At 35.4% G+C, this 14,517-nt stretch overlaps 1 protein-coding gene across 1 annotated transcript in view; it reads right to left on the minus strand.

Moving 5' to 3' along the window:
* ACADM (acyl-CoA dehydrogenase medium chain) overlaps positions 1–14,517 on the minus strand; it is a 30,436-nt gene that overhangs the window by 8,261 nt on the left and 7,658 nt on the right. The window contains exons 5-8 of the mRNA XM_038541645.1: positions 14,089–14,189; positions 13,099–13,179; positions 5,208–5,338; positions 3,001–3,109 (exon numbers count right to left, since the gene is read on the minus strand). Coding sequence (XP_038397573.1) covers positions 3,001–3,109; positions 5,208–5,338; positions 13,099–13,179; positions 14,089–14,189 — 422 coding nt within the window. The remainder of the gene's footprint in view (positions 1–3,000; positions 3,110–5,207; positions 5,339–13,098; positions 13,180–14,088; positions 14,190–14,517) is intronic.

A 14,517-nucleotide genomic window follows, 5' to 3' on the forward strand; every position in this document is an offset into this window, starting at 1 on the left:
GTGCCTTAGACCCTCACTCAATATAATGAGAAAACACTGTTTACAAAAATGCTTTACTCTAACCTGTTTCCCAGACTCACCCCAAACACTAGAACATTTTTCTAAAGATTTATTTTAAAAAGTGAGCCTGTGCTTGTGTGAGCAGGGAGAGAGGGAGAGAGAGAATCCCCAGCAGACTCCCCACTGAGCTTGGAGCTGGTGGGACTCAATCCCACAATCCTGAGATCATGATGGACCCTGAGATCATGACCTGAGATGAAACCAAGAGTCTGACGCTCAACTGACTGAGGCACCCAGACACCCTCAAGCTCTAAATTATTGTAAACAAAAATATTTCCCGTACTCCTGTCAAGCCAGATGACTTCTAAAACACAAAACAATTTTAAAAATATCAAAATTTCACAAATTTGTCAAACGCTCATATATTTCAAATACAGATTCAAAAAAGTTTAAATATATACAATATAATTATCTGTCTCTCTCAGTAGAAAGTAAGCTCCCCAAGGGCAGGAATTTTTGTCTGTTTTGATCCATATGGTATCCCCAATACCAGAATAGTACCTAGTGTATGGGATGAACTCAATAATAAATATTTATTGAATCAGAAATATTTTTTAAGTGAGAAATTGAGAAAAAAGAGACTAGAAATACCATGATAAAATCACAAATGGGTTTACTACTGAAAAAAGTATAAGCTTTTAGGTCCTTCATATTTTCTAGAAATGGCCATAAATTTGGCCCTAAGTTTTCTAGCAACCATCCCTAAAAAGGAAATATGAATAAATATAAATGAAAGCAAACAAGGGCACTCAGTGGCTCAGTAGTTGAGCGTTTGCCTCAGGCTGAGATCGTGATCCCCAGGGTCCTGGGATCTAGTCCCACATCGGGCTCCCTATGGGAAGCCTGCTTCTCCCTCTATCTCTATGTCTCTCATGAATAAATAAATAAGATCTTTAAAAGTAAATTAAAAAAATTTGCTTGGAAGAAGTATATCCATTCTTACAACTTATATTTTTTTATATATACCAACCTTACTAGAATTTCACTGATTAAGTAGTCTACCTTTAATATCTATATTGGGTAAGTCCCTAGGACACTTTAGTAACGATCTCAACTCTCCCTATACGTATGTAACACTGCGTAACTAATCTACTTGGATCTCACTTTTACATTCAGTAAACACACTGAAATAATGTGTATATCTTCCACCTTTAATACTCAATAACCTAAAAGAGAAGTAACCCTGCTTACATACTCTAGTAAATGCTTCCATTTTCAAGAGGCTTGAGTAAAACAGATTCTGATGGCTTTTAATAAAATAGGATCATATGAATCACATGACTGGTTTAGAAGTTTGCATACATTTGTTAATTCATTTTTTTTAAATCTTTCACACCCTGGGCTGAAGGTGGCGCTAAACCGCTGCGCCACCAGGGCTGCCCACATTTGTCAATTCAAATTAGCATTTCCAGGTCAGGTTATGCCACCCTTAGTCTAGTTATCTCACATCTCACCAGATAATCTGTCTCATTCTCCATCTGGGAGGAAGAAAATACAGTCATAGCCTTCAGTAACTCTTAAGAAACTTCCATATTTCTCCTTTCCCTTCATTTTTCTTTTTTAAAGATTTTTATTTATTTATTCATGAGAGCCACAGAGAGGGAGAAGCAGAGACACAGGCAGAAGGAGAAACAAGCCCATGCAGGGAGCCCGAAGTGGGACCTGATCCCGGGTCTCCAGGATCAGGCCCTGAGCCGGAAGGCAGACACTCAACCGCGGAGCCACCCAGGTGTCCCATCTCCTTTTCCTTCAGTATAGACATCATTTGGTCATTAATAGGTATTTTTAAAAATTCATTTTGCAAATAAGAGTTTTACAGTTGTGAAATTGAGTTTCCTCTTCCTATTCTCAGTTATAATCTTAATCCTATTTCCTTTGCTCTCACTAGAATGACTTCATTTCCTTCTTTGATTTAAATTTTAAACTCTTCTCTTTAGTCTACTTTAAATACTACTGCTAAATTATCTTCACACATTCAAATTACAACTATTCTCAAATTTGTTACCTTTTCTTATTTAAATAAAATTTCTCACCTTCCCACATTCAAGGCACTTTACCATTTCCATACTTTCCCCAGGCACAGATTTTTCTCTTAGCTTTGTTATCGGATCTGGGGTATTATTTTAATCAGTACAAAGGGCATAATGCCAGTTATCCTACCTGAAAGGCTACTGTGAGGAAGGAAAAAGAGTGGAAAAGTCTTCTGAAATATCTAAAACTCTATTATTGGGGAGGCCACATAAATGACAGTTTCATTGATTTCTGTTTCATTATCCCTCAATTCAAATCAGCATTTCCAGGTCAAGTTATGCCACCCTTAGTCTATTAACAGGTGTTATTAGCATTCTTTATAGTCTGGTACCATGAATGAACAGCCCCTTTTTCAAATAATGAATCAGAAGGATTATTCTCAATAAAATCTTCAACTTAAAAAACAGACTATTTCACCTGATAACATCAAAACATAGCTCTATTTTTAGGGACAGGTTATAGAGGTGATGGGGATTAAGGAATGCACTTGTCCTTGGGACGCCTGGGTCGCTCCAGGCATGATCCTGGGGTTCCGGGATCGAGTCCCACATCGGGCTCCCTGCATGGAGCCTGCTTCTCCCTCTGCCTTTGTCTCTGCCTCTCTCTCTCTCTCTCTGTGTTTCTCATGAATAAATAAAATCTAAAAAAAAAAAGGAATGCACTTTTCCTGATGAGCACATGAGCAGAGTGATGTGTGGAAGTACTGCATCACCGTATTGTACACCTGAAACTAAAAACACTGTATGTTAACTGGAATTAAAATAAAAACTTAAAAAAGAAAAAAAGTTTTATTTTTATACTTACTACAAATAAAATGTTTTTTCAATAACAGAAACTGGAACAGTAATTTTGAAATGTGTACTTAAAATAGTTTTTGAGGCCTTAATCACTGATAAACATACACTTTACCTTTCTTCCAATCTGCACTCCTGGGGTATCTGCTTCCACAATAAATCCAGTGAAGGCTTTACCAGCAGGAGTCTTTGGATCAGGATCAGAACGAGCCAATAAGAAATACCTAATATATATATATATATATATAATATAGACATGATGACAAAGATAATGACATCAAAAGGTAAAACATGGTGATGGCTATCCCATTTTGCAGGTGAGGAAATGAACGATCGGAGAGGCTCAAGAGCTTGCCCAAGTCGCATACTTAGGATACGGCGGAGCTAGTGTTTTAGCCCAGGTCAACTTCTTAACTAATATGGTCTTTAACTGCTGGTTAGTAGTAGTTGTTAAGTAAACATTCCTTGTATCAAGATTACACAACATAAAAGGAAAGGATGTGCCATTGGAAATGACAATTGTTCTTTCCCAAAACTAACTGGATTCTTTAAGGGATAAGTTATCTGAAAAAGGACAACAATTAGGGCTGCCTGTGAAAGGAATAATGTATGAGACAAAGGCCCCTATATTCTACATACTGTCCTCTTTCTGCAGTAAAATTAGTGTTTTTTTTTTTTGTTATAGCTAGATTATTATGAATATTTGCTAGGTTTTCACTCCAGAATTTTTCCCAGAGAGATTTTTAAATGAAACATGAGATATGCAAAAACATCTAAATGGAACCCATGTTCTAAGTAGCCTGATACAGGAGGAGTTTTTAAAAATTCCTTAAGCAATTTATTTTCTATTCTTAACACTAATAAATTGTCATTCACTCTATAATCTTACTTGACAATAGTAAAAAAAATAGTAAAAACTGTTTTCTAGTTTCATGTTACCTAATTTGTCTTACTACATGTGGAGTTATGCTTAACGAGTTCTTAAAATCATGAAAACTCCTAATTGCACTGTTCGATTTCTCTCAACTTGTTAAATTTTAATAGTTCCTTCATTTTTCTCTTACTTTCTGATATTATTACTTAAAGATATGATCTAGCCCTCCTTAATACTAGACAGTCATAAAGGGGTTGCTAGGTATGTTTAAAATATACAATTTCCAGGTAGGCTCAATCTCAGAAATAATACTTTACTTGCCAGAAAAACTGGACTGCAGAGCACACAAATGGATATGGAATCAGAATTTTTGCAGACAATGAAAGATAGCCCATGCAGTTCATCATCCAATCACCAGACAGTCCTTATTACTTATATGATGAGTACATATATTATTTTCCATGACAACTTAACACACGTTGGACAGCACTGTCGTTGGAAAGCTTAACCTTATGCTGAACTATAGTCTACATTTTTCTAACTTTGACCCGTTAATTCTGAACTGGCTTCCTGATGCAAAGGTACAAGCCTGCTCTTCTGTGTGACTTTTTTCAAAACTTTCAAAATTCTTCCAAAATAACCAAACTTAATTCCTTTACTCTTCACAGGCCTCCAGACTCTTTCTAATGAAGGATACTTACTTGTTTCTGAATTTATTCCATTTTGTCAATGCATGTCTTAGAACTATTACGATTCTTCCTCCATTTGTGCTATTATCATTTCAGCAAGAAATTACAGTAGCTTCTTAAAGACAATACGTCACCCGGTTGATTACTGCTGAATCTACAGGTATCCCTTTTATTTTCTCCATCTTTTTTTCTACAAATGATGGTATATATGGATTCTTCAACATTTTACATTCATGAAGGTTATTTTATGGTCCTTTGTCAAACTTCATGTCATTATTTTGGGATTTATATCTAACGGTTTGGACCTTTAGATTTTACTAAAATAATATTCTGTCTTTTTTCTAAAAGATAATCTGAGTTTTAAGACTGTCTTGGCTTATTGTTTAGACTCAGAGCAGTGTACTCTACCAAGAGTTTTCCTTTTTCCTCAGTCTTTGGAGAACAGTTCTAAGCAGGTGCTGGTCTGAGGATATAGACAGCAGAGACAGTGAGCCAAGTAGTGGAGCTCTGGCTTTCCTAATCACATTCAACCACAGCAAGTGTTTTTGTTCTATTTTCTTTTACAAATTAGACTTCTGAAGATTCAGTCTGAAGAAATAATTCAGAGCTTAATAAGTTTCTAAAAATAACTATTTATGATCTCTCATGCACATTCCAGTTCCATGAATAGAACTTACCTTAAGTCTGGTGCTTTAACAAAGGAGAGAAGGAGATGAAATAATTAACAAGCACGACACAGAGATGTTTTAAACAACATACCAATTAGCTTTTCCTCCATTGGTTATCCACATCTTCTGACCATTAATAATATACTCATCTCCTTTCTTTTCTGCTTTGGTCTTTATACCAGCTACATCAGAGCCAGCTCCAGGTTCTGTTACACAGTAAGCCTTAAATATATGGAAACAATACAAATAATTTAAATTTTATTACTAAATTATGAATGTTTAGAACCAGGAATGTGTTTTATTTTTTAAGCCAGTATTTTAAATATTTTTAAGTATCTAAAAATAAAATGTTCTCAGAGAATCAAATAAACTGTTTAAATGTAGAAACATTAAATATATAAAACTAGATGTAGGGGGCACTTGGGTGGCTCAGTCGGTTAAGTGTCTGCCTTTGGCACAGACCATGATCCTGGGGTCCAGCCTCACATCCTCGTTGGGCTTTCCTGCTCACTGGGGAATCTGCTTCTCCCTCTCCCTCTGCCTCCTCCTCACTGCTCATGTTCTGTCTCTCTTTCTCAAATAAATAAAATCTTAAAAATAAATAAATAAAACTAGATGTAGGATATCAATAAACCATAGCAATTAAAATGTCAGCTATCTTCAACTAAGTAAAAATCATTCATAAGTTTATTTAGTATCTACTATGTACCAGGTTATGAACCAGCAGATGGAAAAAAAGCTAAAAGACATCCTACCTTCAAGAATTCCACAACAGTGGAGATGAATACTAACTATACTGTAATTATATATCTAAGTACTAAGGTCTTACACAATGATCTTGCAAAACTAGTTTAGCTTTAGGGTGTCAGGAAAAGCTTCCTGAAGGTGATGATCAAATCAAGTCTCAAAAAGGAAAAGGAATTCTTTGGGGATAAAGAAGGAATGTGTATTCCAGGCAGAGTAACATTTGCAAATGACACTGAGATAAATGTAAGGTTACATAGCAGTTGTAATTCCAAAGCAGCAGAGCTCCATAACGTGTAAACTGTATGCAAGGAAGGGATAAGATAGGAAATGAGTCTGGAAAGAAAGGGAGGAAATAAATGACAAATAACTCTTTTTTTTAAAAATTAAATTATTTTTTGAGAGAGAGCCTTCTTTTTTTTTATTTTTTTTAATTAAATTATTTTTGAGAGGGAGCCCAAGCACACAAATGAGGGAGGGGGCAGAGGGAAAAAATCTTAAGCAGGCTCCATGCTGAGCTGAGCTGGACACAGGGCTCGATTTCACAACCCTGAGATCATGACCTGAGCCAAAATCAAGAGTCAGAGGCTTAGCCAATTCAGCCACTCAGGCACCCCACCAAAGAACTCTTTATATCATGCTAAGAAGTTAAAATTTTATGTAGTAGAAAGTGGGGAGCTTCTTAAAGCCCTTAAACAGAGGAGTGACAAGATGTAAGCAGTGATGTATAAAGGGGGTGGTGGAAGGCAAAAGGTAGTTCATTCAAGTTTAATGAGTGACAGGCACTAATTGATAAAAAAGGCCTTAAAGATACAAGTTCCTTGTCCTTAAGGTACTCATAATCCAAGGAAGAGAGAAATCCTAACAGTTAATTTTAACTCAAAGTATTAAGGGTACATAGATACATTAGAAATGATTACTTGGGCCTGTAGGTAGGTGAGAGGTGATGAGTGGTGAAGAGGGAAAAGAGGAGGAATAAGTAAAACTTACTGGAAAAGATAAATGTTAAAGGATAAAGAGAGGCAAGCAGATCTAAGGCACAGAAGAATGCAACAACTGTTGTATAGGAGAAACTACTAGCAGTTCCATATTGGAATGTAAAGTGTGAAACAGCTCGTTTCATGGTTTTGAGTTGGGCGTGGAGCCTACTTAAAAAAAAAAAAAAAGAAAAAAGGGGGCAACTGTCTGGCTCAACCAGTTGAGCCTGCAACTCTTGATCCTGAGGTCTTGAGTTCAAGTTCCATGTTGAGCATGGAGCCTACTAAAAAAAAATAATAAAAGTGTGAAATTGAAAGCCATGGAAAGAGGCTAAAAAGGCAGGAAAGGACCTAGTGATGGAGGCTGATGTGTATGCCATGCTGAGAGAGTATACTTTTATGTACTCAACAAAAACACACTGAACACTTTCTATTGTGCAATGGAACCTCTTTAATGAATCAAATACATGGGTTTCAGGGGACTCCAGAATGCCCTAGGGCACACAGGTGAGGAGTATATGTATGTTTCTGGGCAAGTCAGATTCTAACATGGTTCACAAACTAAAAAACTATATAAGACATTACTGCTATTAATGAAATGGAATCACTGAATGTTTCTTTAAATACAGGAGTGTGATAGTTACACATTTACATTTTAGATAGTTTATTATTATGAAACTTTTATATAACAGGTGGATTTAAGGGGGACTACAAAAGACTGGAGTTAGGGACACCGATTAGGAGGCTTTGCAATAGCACAGGCAGGAAATAAAGAAACCTTAAACTAAGACAGAAGATGAGCAAAAATGGAGTTGAGAACTGTGGTGTGAAATCCATAGGACATGAAGACTAAACAGGATCTTGGGGAGCTAGAGAGGATGTTACGATGACTCAATTTTTTTTTTTTTTTTATTTTAGGCAACTTCCAATTGGGGATAACCTAGAAAAGAAGCAGTTCTAAAGAGTGGAGAGAAAATAATTTGGTTTGCAACACATTTAGTTTAAGCTATTTAAGTCTAAAGAAAACATGTCTTAATGGGCAAGTGCATAGAGAAGGGTAAAGCTAAAAGGAGAAGTCAGGGCTAAAATGGGAGTTAAAAGACTACCCAATGGGGATCCCTGGGTGGCGCAGCGGTTTGGCGCCTGCCTTTGGCCCAGGGCGCGATCCTGGAGACCCGGGATCGAATCCCACATCGGGCTCCCGGTGCATGGAGCCTGCTTCTCCCTCTGCCTGTGTCTCTGCCTCTCTCTCTCTCTGTAACTATCATAAATAAATTTAAAAAAATTAAAAAAAAAAAAACAAAAAAAAAGACTACCCAATGAATATACTAAACCTTAATACCAGATGAGAAAAAGGTTACGTCATTTAAGTCAAGAGTAAGCTTTATATAATAAGTGAATAGTGGTAATGGTATAAGCTATGTTTACAAAAGTATAGAATCTAAAATAAGAGTGATGGAACTCTTACTCTATACGCATCGGTTCATGCTGGGGTACCAGATTGAGCTCTGTATTTCAGAGTGTGGTTACTCAGGTTATGGGACTTTACTGTATGAAGAAAAATGAAAAAGATTGGGGATAAATAGTTTAGAAAAGATAAGATCCACATGATAGCTATATTCAAATATTTCAAGGGCTATATAGCCAAGGGAGAGAATTTGAAATGATAGAACTACAGTGAAATCATTGAAACTTTTATTGAGTACCTACTATGGTGAGAAACGGCAAAGTTATAAAAGAAATGTCAGAACCTTTTTCTTCAGGGCCATGTAATCTAGCAGAGCTTTCTAATGGTCAGAGATGTTCCCAAATGGAGCTACTTGAGGAGGGTGTGACTCTCAAGCATGAAAACATGAGTTAGATGGCCTTTCGACAGGGGTGCTATAGAGGTGATTCAGGTGTCACATGAGTTAACTAGATTACTCTCCTATCTACTGATTTAAAGATATTTTTAGCATTATAACAACAAAAAAAGGTATTGTACAAATGAACTGTCTAGAAAAGATAACTCTGTAAAATTTTATTTTAACCACCTCAGGGAATTTTCTTTTCTGAAATACGCTATTAGACATTTCCTACTTTATAATTAGGTGAAGTGTTTGTTTTAATTTTTTTTAAAGATTTTTTTTTTACTTGACAGAGAGAGAAAGAGACAGTGTGCACAAGCAGGGGGAGCAGGAGAGAAAGAGAGAAGTAGCCTCCGCCGAGCAGGGAGCCCAATGTGGGGCTCAATCCCAGGACTCTGGGATCATGACCCAACCCGAAGGCAGACGCTTAATCAACTGAGCCACTCGGGTGCCCCCTAAGCAAAGTTTTTAGAGCTGTTTCTATACAAGATGCCTTATCACAGATAGTTTCTCAGTTGGTCTTGTCTTCTTGTTTGTTTCCTAGTAATTAAAATTAGCATTATAAATGCTCTTTCAGCAGAAACCTTTTTTGCTTCCACTGCAGCTTGTTTTCTTCTTTATCACACCATACGTATTATATACAGTACTACTGTCGTTCATGTGTTTCTCCCTTACGCTGTATCAGAGCTTCCTGAGGGCAGGAATGAGATGTACTCCATTTGGTATCCCTAGTGCCTATCAGTGTTTAAGAAAACAATCAATGTTTCTGGCATTTGTCATCTTCGGTATTCTAACTAGTTTGACTTACAACATCTAAATGTTTCCATGCAAACTAGAAAATCAAGTAAATTAGTAACATTTTAATGCATAATCACTTATTTATGAATAATTTACTTATTTACATACCTCTATGCATAGTAAGTTAATACTTTGTGGGTGAGGATCTGAGAGTCTATCAGATTGTTAACTTCTTGTAAGAAGGATCTCAGTTTTATTCACTATTTTATTCCCTGGTACACAGTATTCAAATATTTGAAATAATGAGCATAGTATATACTAGTGATAATACCACCACTTTACATTTGTATAGTTTGTAAAGAAGCTCTCCATTATGTTCTAGTAAAAAAAATTTTTTGCCCTTATATCTAAAGTGATGTGAGATAGTTTATATAATACATGTTGTTTAAAAAATCAGGGTTAGGGATGCCTGGGTGGCTCAGTGGTTGAGCATCTGCCTTTGGCTCAGGGAATGATCCCTGAGTCCCAGGATCGAGTCCCACATCAGGCTCCCCACATGAAGCCTGCTTCTCCCTCTGCCTGTGTCTCTGCATCTCTCTCTCTCTCTCATGAATAAATACATAAAAATTTTAAAATAAAAATTAGGGTGAAGTGAAAATAAAGATAAAACCAGAAAAAAAAATATACAACACATGCTTTGAGGTTCAAATAATTAATACTGGACTGTAAAACTGGCTCTATGCTTTCAACTTATGCCTTCAACTTACCAAAACAAAAAAATAATAGTTATAAGTACAACTTATAGGTGTGAAGTGCCTATAAGCTCAAGTCTGGTATAGAACAGGCAGCTTACATATTGAATGAATGAATGAGTAACAGTTAAAGAGAAACAAAGTTTCTCCTGGTCATTAGGTAGGAGAGAAATTTGTTGGTGAAGAGGACACTATGTGATGATATTCTTTAGAAAAAAAATAAGCATTTTGCTTTACCTTTACTATATCCCTGTTAGCTATTATACTCCCTATTTTCAGAAGAGCTTTTAAAGGTAAGTGACTATGAGATCACACTGCTATCATATGGCTGAGCCAAGACTTGAAAGCTAGGATCAGTGTTGTTTCAGTTAATTCCAGCTACCTTGTAGCTCCACGGGAAAGGCATTGTTTTATGATAAGAGTTTTCTTCATCATTATTAGCCTTTTTACAGAGACTTTTTTTTTTTTTAAGATTTTATTTATTTATTTATTCATGAGAGACAGAGAGAGAGAGAGAGAGACAGACACAGGCAGAGGCAGAGGGAGGAGCAGGCTCCATGCATGGAGACCAATGTGGGACTCGATCCCAGGTCTCCAGGATCAGGCCCTGGGCTGAAGGCAGCACTAAACCACTGAGCCACCAGGGCTGCCCAGACTTCGGGGTTTTAAGACCATGTTTAGACAAATAAGTATACTAAAGTCTTGCCCATAACAAGCTTGCCCAAAAACTCTAATGCTTGTTCCTGTCTGACACTGCATATATTTTAGGTATATATTTAAAAGATTTAGTTCAATTTTTAAAAAAGACATATGATTTCTAATGCGTTATTTTAATATTTTATATAATATATACACAAAAACATAATTAGTTTTGATTTTTGGAAACTTCTCTTGTATTACATAGTACTTTTTTTATTTATTTATTTTTATATTACATAGTATTAAAAAATAATTACAGTGCCCTTATTTATCTCCGTTCTCACTTCCTCAGCATACTTGAGGATGTATATCCAGAGTGTATCTGCATGATCAGGCAAGAGATCACATCTTACAAATATGCAATGACAGTGTGTCTGTACTGCAAAGTTAAATCTAACACCTTCTTTCTTTTTAAGATCAAGATCTGAGCTAAGATCAAGAGTGGACACTTAACCAACTGGGACAGTCAGGCGCCCCAAATCCGAAACCTTGTATCAACTTTTCGCAATAATTTTTACCATGAGATTATCTTTAAAAGCAAAAACCTAAGGAATTTAAGTATCTAACAATAGATAATAGTGAAATAATTTATTGCACAGTATTCCATTAGATAACATATTATGTAATAATATCATAATAAAATTTATTTTTTAAAATATTGCAGTATTTAAAAAAGTGTGTAAGAAAACGGTCATGTTACAAAAGATATAAAACTGCATATATAATATGACTCTGTTAAAAACACATTTATATGTATTAAAAAATCTGACAGTGTGGTTCATGCCCACCTAAGGTCACACACATACAAAATCTGACAGCAAAGGTAGTAAAACAGTTAGTAAAATCAGTTAACTTCATATCTGAGGGATTATATAGATGTTTTTACAATCAGAAAAATTAAAAATATCATTTTTTAAAAGTTTAAATAAAACATTATATGTAGTATGATTTTATAAGTATTTATTGGAGTTAAGTAAAACTGTAAATTAATCAAGACAAATATATCTATTGAATGTTTTCATTTTCATCCCTGACTTCATATTTTGGGTACATTTACTACTATTATGCACTAGAAGGGAGAAAATATATAGTAAACCTTTATTAATTCACAAGTTAGAATAACTTAGGGACTACAGTAAATTTATTTTTATATATACTGAAGGTACTGATAACACGAAACAGTCAAAAATGTTTAAAATACTTGAACTATTTTAAAAGACTTTTATCTTAGAAATACATACTTCGAAGCAATAATTATAGATATTCTTTTCAGTGCATTAAGGTAGGTTCTCCTAAGAATCTCTAAGCTAAAATTTTTTAGCCTATTTTCAGTATTATACAAGCTACAGGAAAACAATCTAAATGTGTCACATAATTCTTAGACAATATTGAGAATTAACCTACTAAACAAATTTGTTGAAAAGTGACCATTAACAAAGAAATCTATATAAATGTTTTTATTAAGCAGTTTGCCTAAAATTTCAGTACCTGAAATAAGAAATGTTATTTTTAACTATTACCTTCTATTTTTGCAGACCAATTTTCACAATTAGCTCAAAACTAACAATTTACTATATTTTGGTATCACAATCACACCCCAAATTGAAATCTGTTCAACTCATAAACAAAAGAAGTCAAAGTCTTTATGTAAAAACACTTTGAGAACATGTGTTTGTATATATTATAATTATCTTTTTTCCTTTTTTAAATAGGTTCCATGCCCAACATGGGACTTAAACTCATGACCCTGAGATCAAGAGTCACATGCTCTACTGACTGCCAGGCAGGAGCCCATATAAATATTTTTTTAAATCCAATTTAAACTTTTGTTGAGTAGTGCTCAGGAAATTAAATAAATAAATTCTATAAATATTCTTCCCAAGTCATTCAGTCATTCAACAAATAAAATAACTTTTCAGTCACATTAATTTCTTATTAGTTCAAAAGACTAGTAGTTCAAAGACTATTGTCATACATTCAATCTGAACTTCCTGACACAATCATGCAGTTCCTGAACTGCCTGCAGAGTGCTCCATTAAGCAGATATTTCTTTCCTGGAAATAAGCTAGGAGATTATTAAGACACTTACCTGGTAACCCAGAAACATCATCATACCTAAATATATTGCTAACTTTTGTCTTAATATGTCACAGCCCAGTGTACACATTTGTATTGGAAAGGAGAAAAAGCATCCTTCTTTCCAAGCAGCAGCCGCACATACTCACACACATCAATGGCTCCTCGGTCAGTCTCCCCAAATACTTCTTTTGTTGTTGATCATTTCCAGCAATAATTAGAGGCATTTGCTACCAAAAAGAAAAGCGACATTGAAAAAAGGCAAGATATTTTTATTAGGTATGTAAATTCAGAGATACTATAATTCAAACAAAACAAGAGAACTACTCCCCCCACTCCCAAAGACTAAGTCCAAAGAACTGGCCTTTACTCTTCCTTTAAGAGAGCTAAAACCATGAGGAAATAAATCTGTGAACCCAGTATTTTCAAAAATTAAGTTATATATAGGACTATTTGGTAATATAATACGTAAAAATCCACTGCAGTAATATGCACTAAAAATTAAATTTAGGATAAATGATGTGGTATATATGATCAAACCTCTTAAGAACTGCTCAATAAAGTCAGCATTGCCAGCAGTGGCAGCAAGCCATCCCGATCCTTCTTTCCTGAATGCTAGTTTTTGGCCTTGCCTATACCTAAGAAATGCCACTAAAGCAGCAGCCAAAGTATAGTGTCCCTACAAGGCTAGCTAGAACTCCAATTACTGGAGACAACAGGGCCAGAATGATCAACTCAGGCAATAAGAAGAGCTCTAGGCTTCAATGCAGAATCTCGTGTTTTTTTCTTTTTTTGTATCTATCTACTTACCCATTTACTTTTTAAGATTTTATTTATTTACTTGACACAGAGAGAGAGAGAGAGAGAGAGAGAGTGTTCACAAGCACAAGCAGGGGGAGTGGGAGAGGAAGAAGCAGGCTGCCCACTGAGCAGGGAGCCTGATGGACTCAATCCCAGGACTTTGGAATCATGACCTGAGCTGAGGGCAGACACTTAGCCAACTGTGACACCCAGGCCACCCCCTCTTTATTCCTTTTAAAGAAAATTGTGTTGCACCAACTTAACCTAATCTACTATCCCATTAACGGCTCAGTTAACTACTAATTTTCTAATAACTATTTATTTTCTAAAAAACTTACCCCCAAAGAATTTGCTTCAATAGCTGTCTGAACCCCAGTGCATCCATAAGCCAATTCTTCAGTAATTAAACAAGCATCAAAAGTTCCAAGTCCAAGACCTCCTATAGTATCAAAATATTTTAAGATCCATTATAATATGTAGTATATCTTGTCAGAAATAAAGGTGAACTATTTTAACTAATAAGAAACTAAAAAGTGTTCTGGTTAGCACAGTAACAAATTATACTTCTCTAATATAAGTTTTAAATATTTCAAAAATGTTTTTTTTTTAATTTTATTTATTTATTCATGAACGACAAAGAGAAAGAAAGGCAAAGACACATGCAGAGGGAGAACCAGGCTCCATACAGGGAGCCCGACATGGGACTCAATCCTGGAATTCCAGGATCACGCCCTGAGCCGAAGGCAGACGCTCAACCACTGAGCCAT

The sequence above is a fragment of the Canis lupus genome, chromosome 6 (assembly GCF_011100685.1).
Source record: "Canis lupus familiaris isolate Mischka breed German Shepherd chromosome 6, alternate assembly UU_Cfam_GSD_1.0, whole genome shotgun sequence".
NCBI lineage: Eukaryota > Metazoa > Chordata > Mammalia > Carnivora > Canidae > Canis > Canis lupus.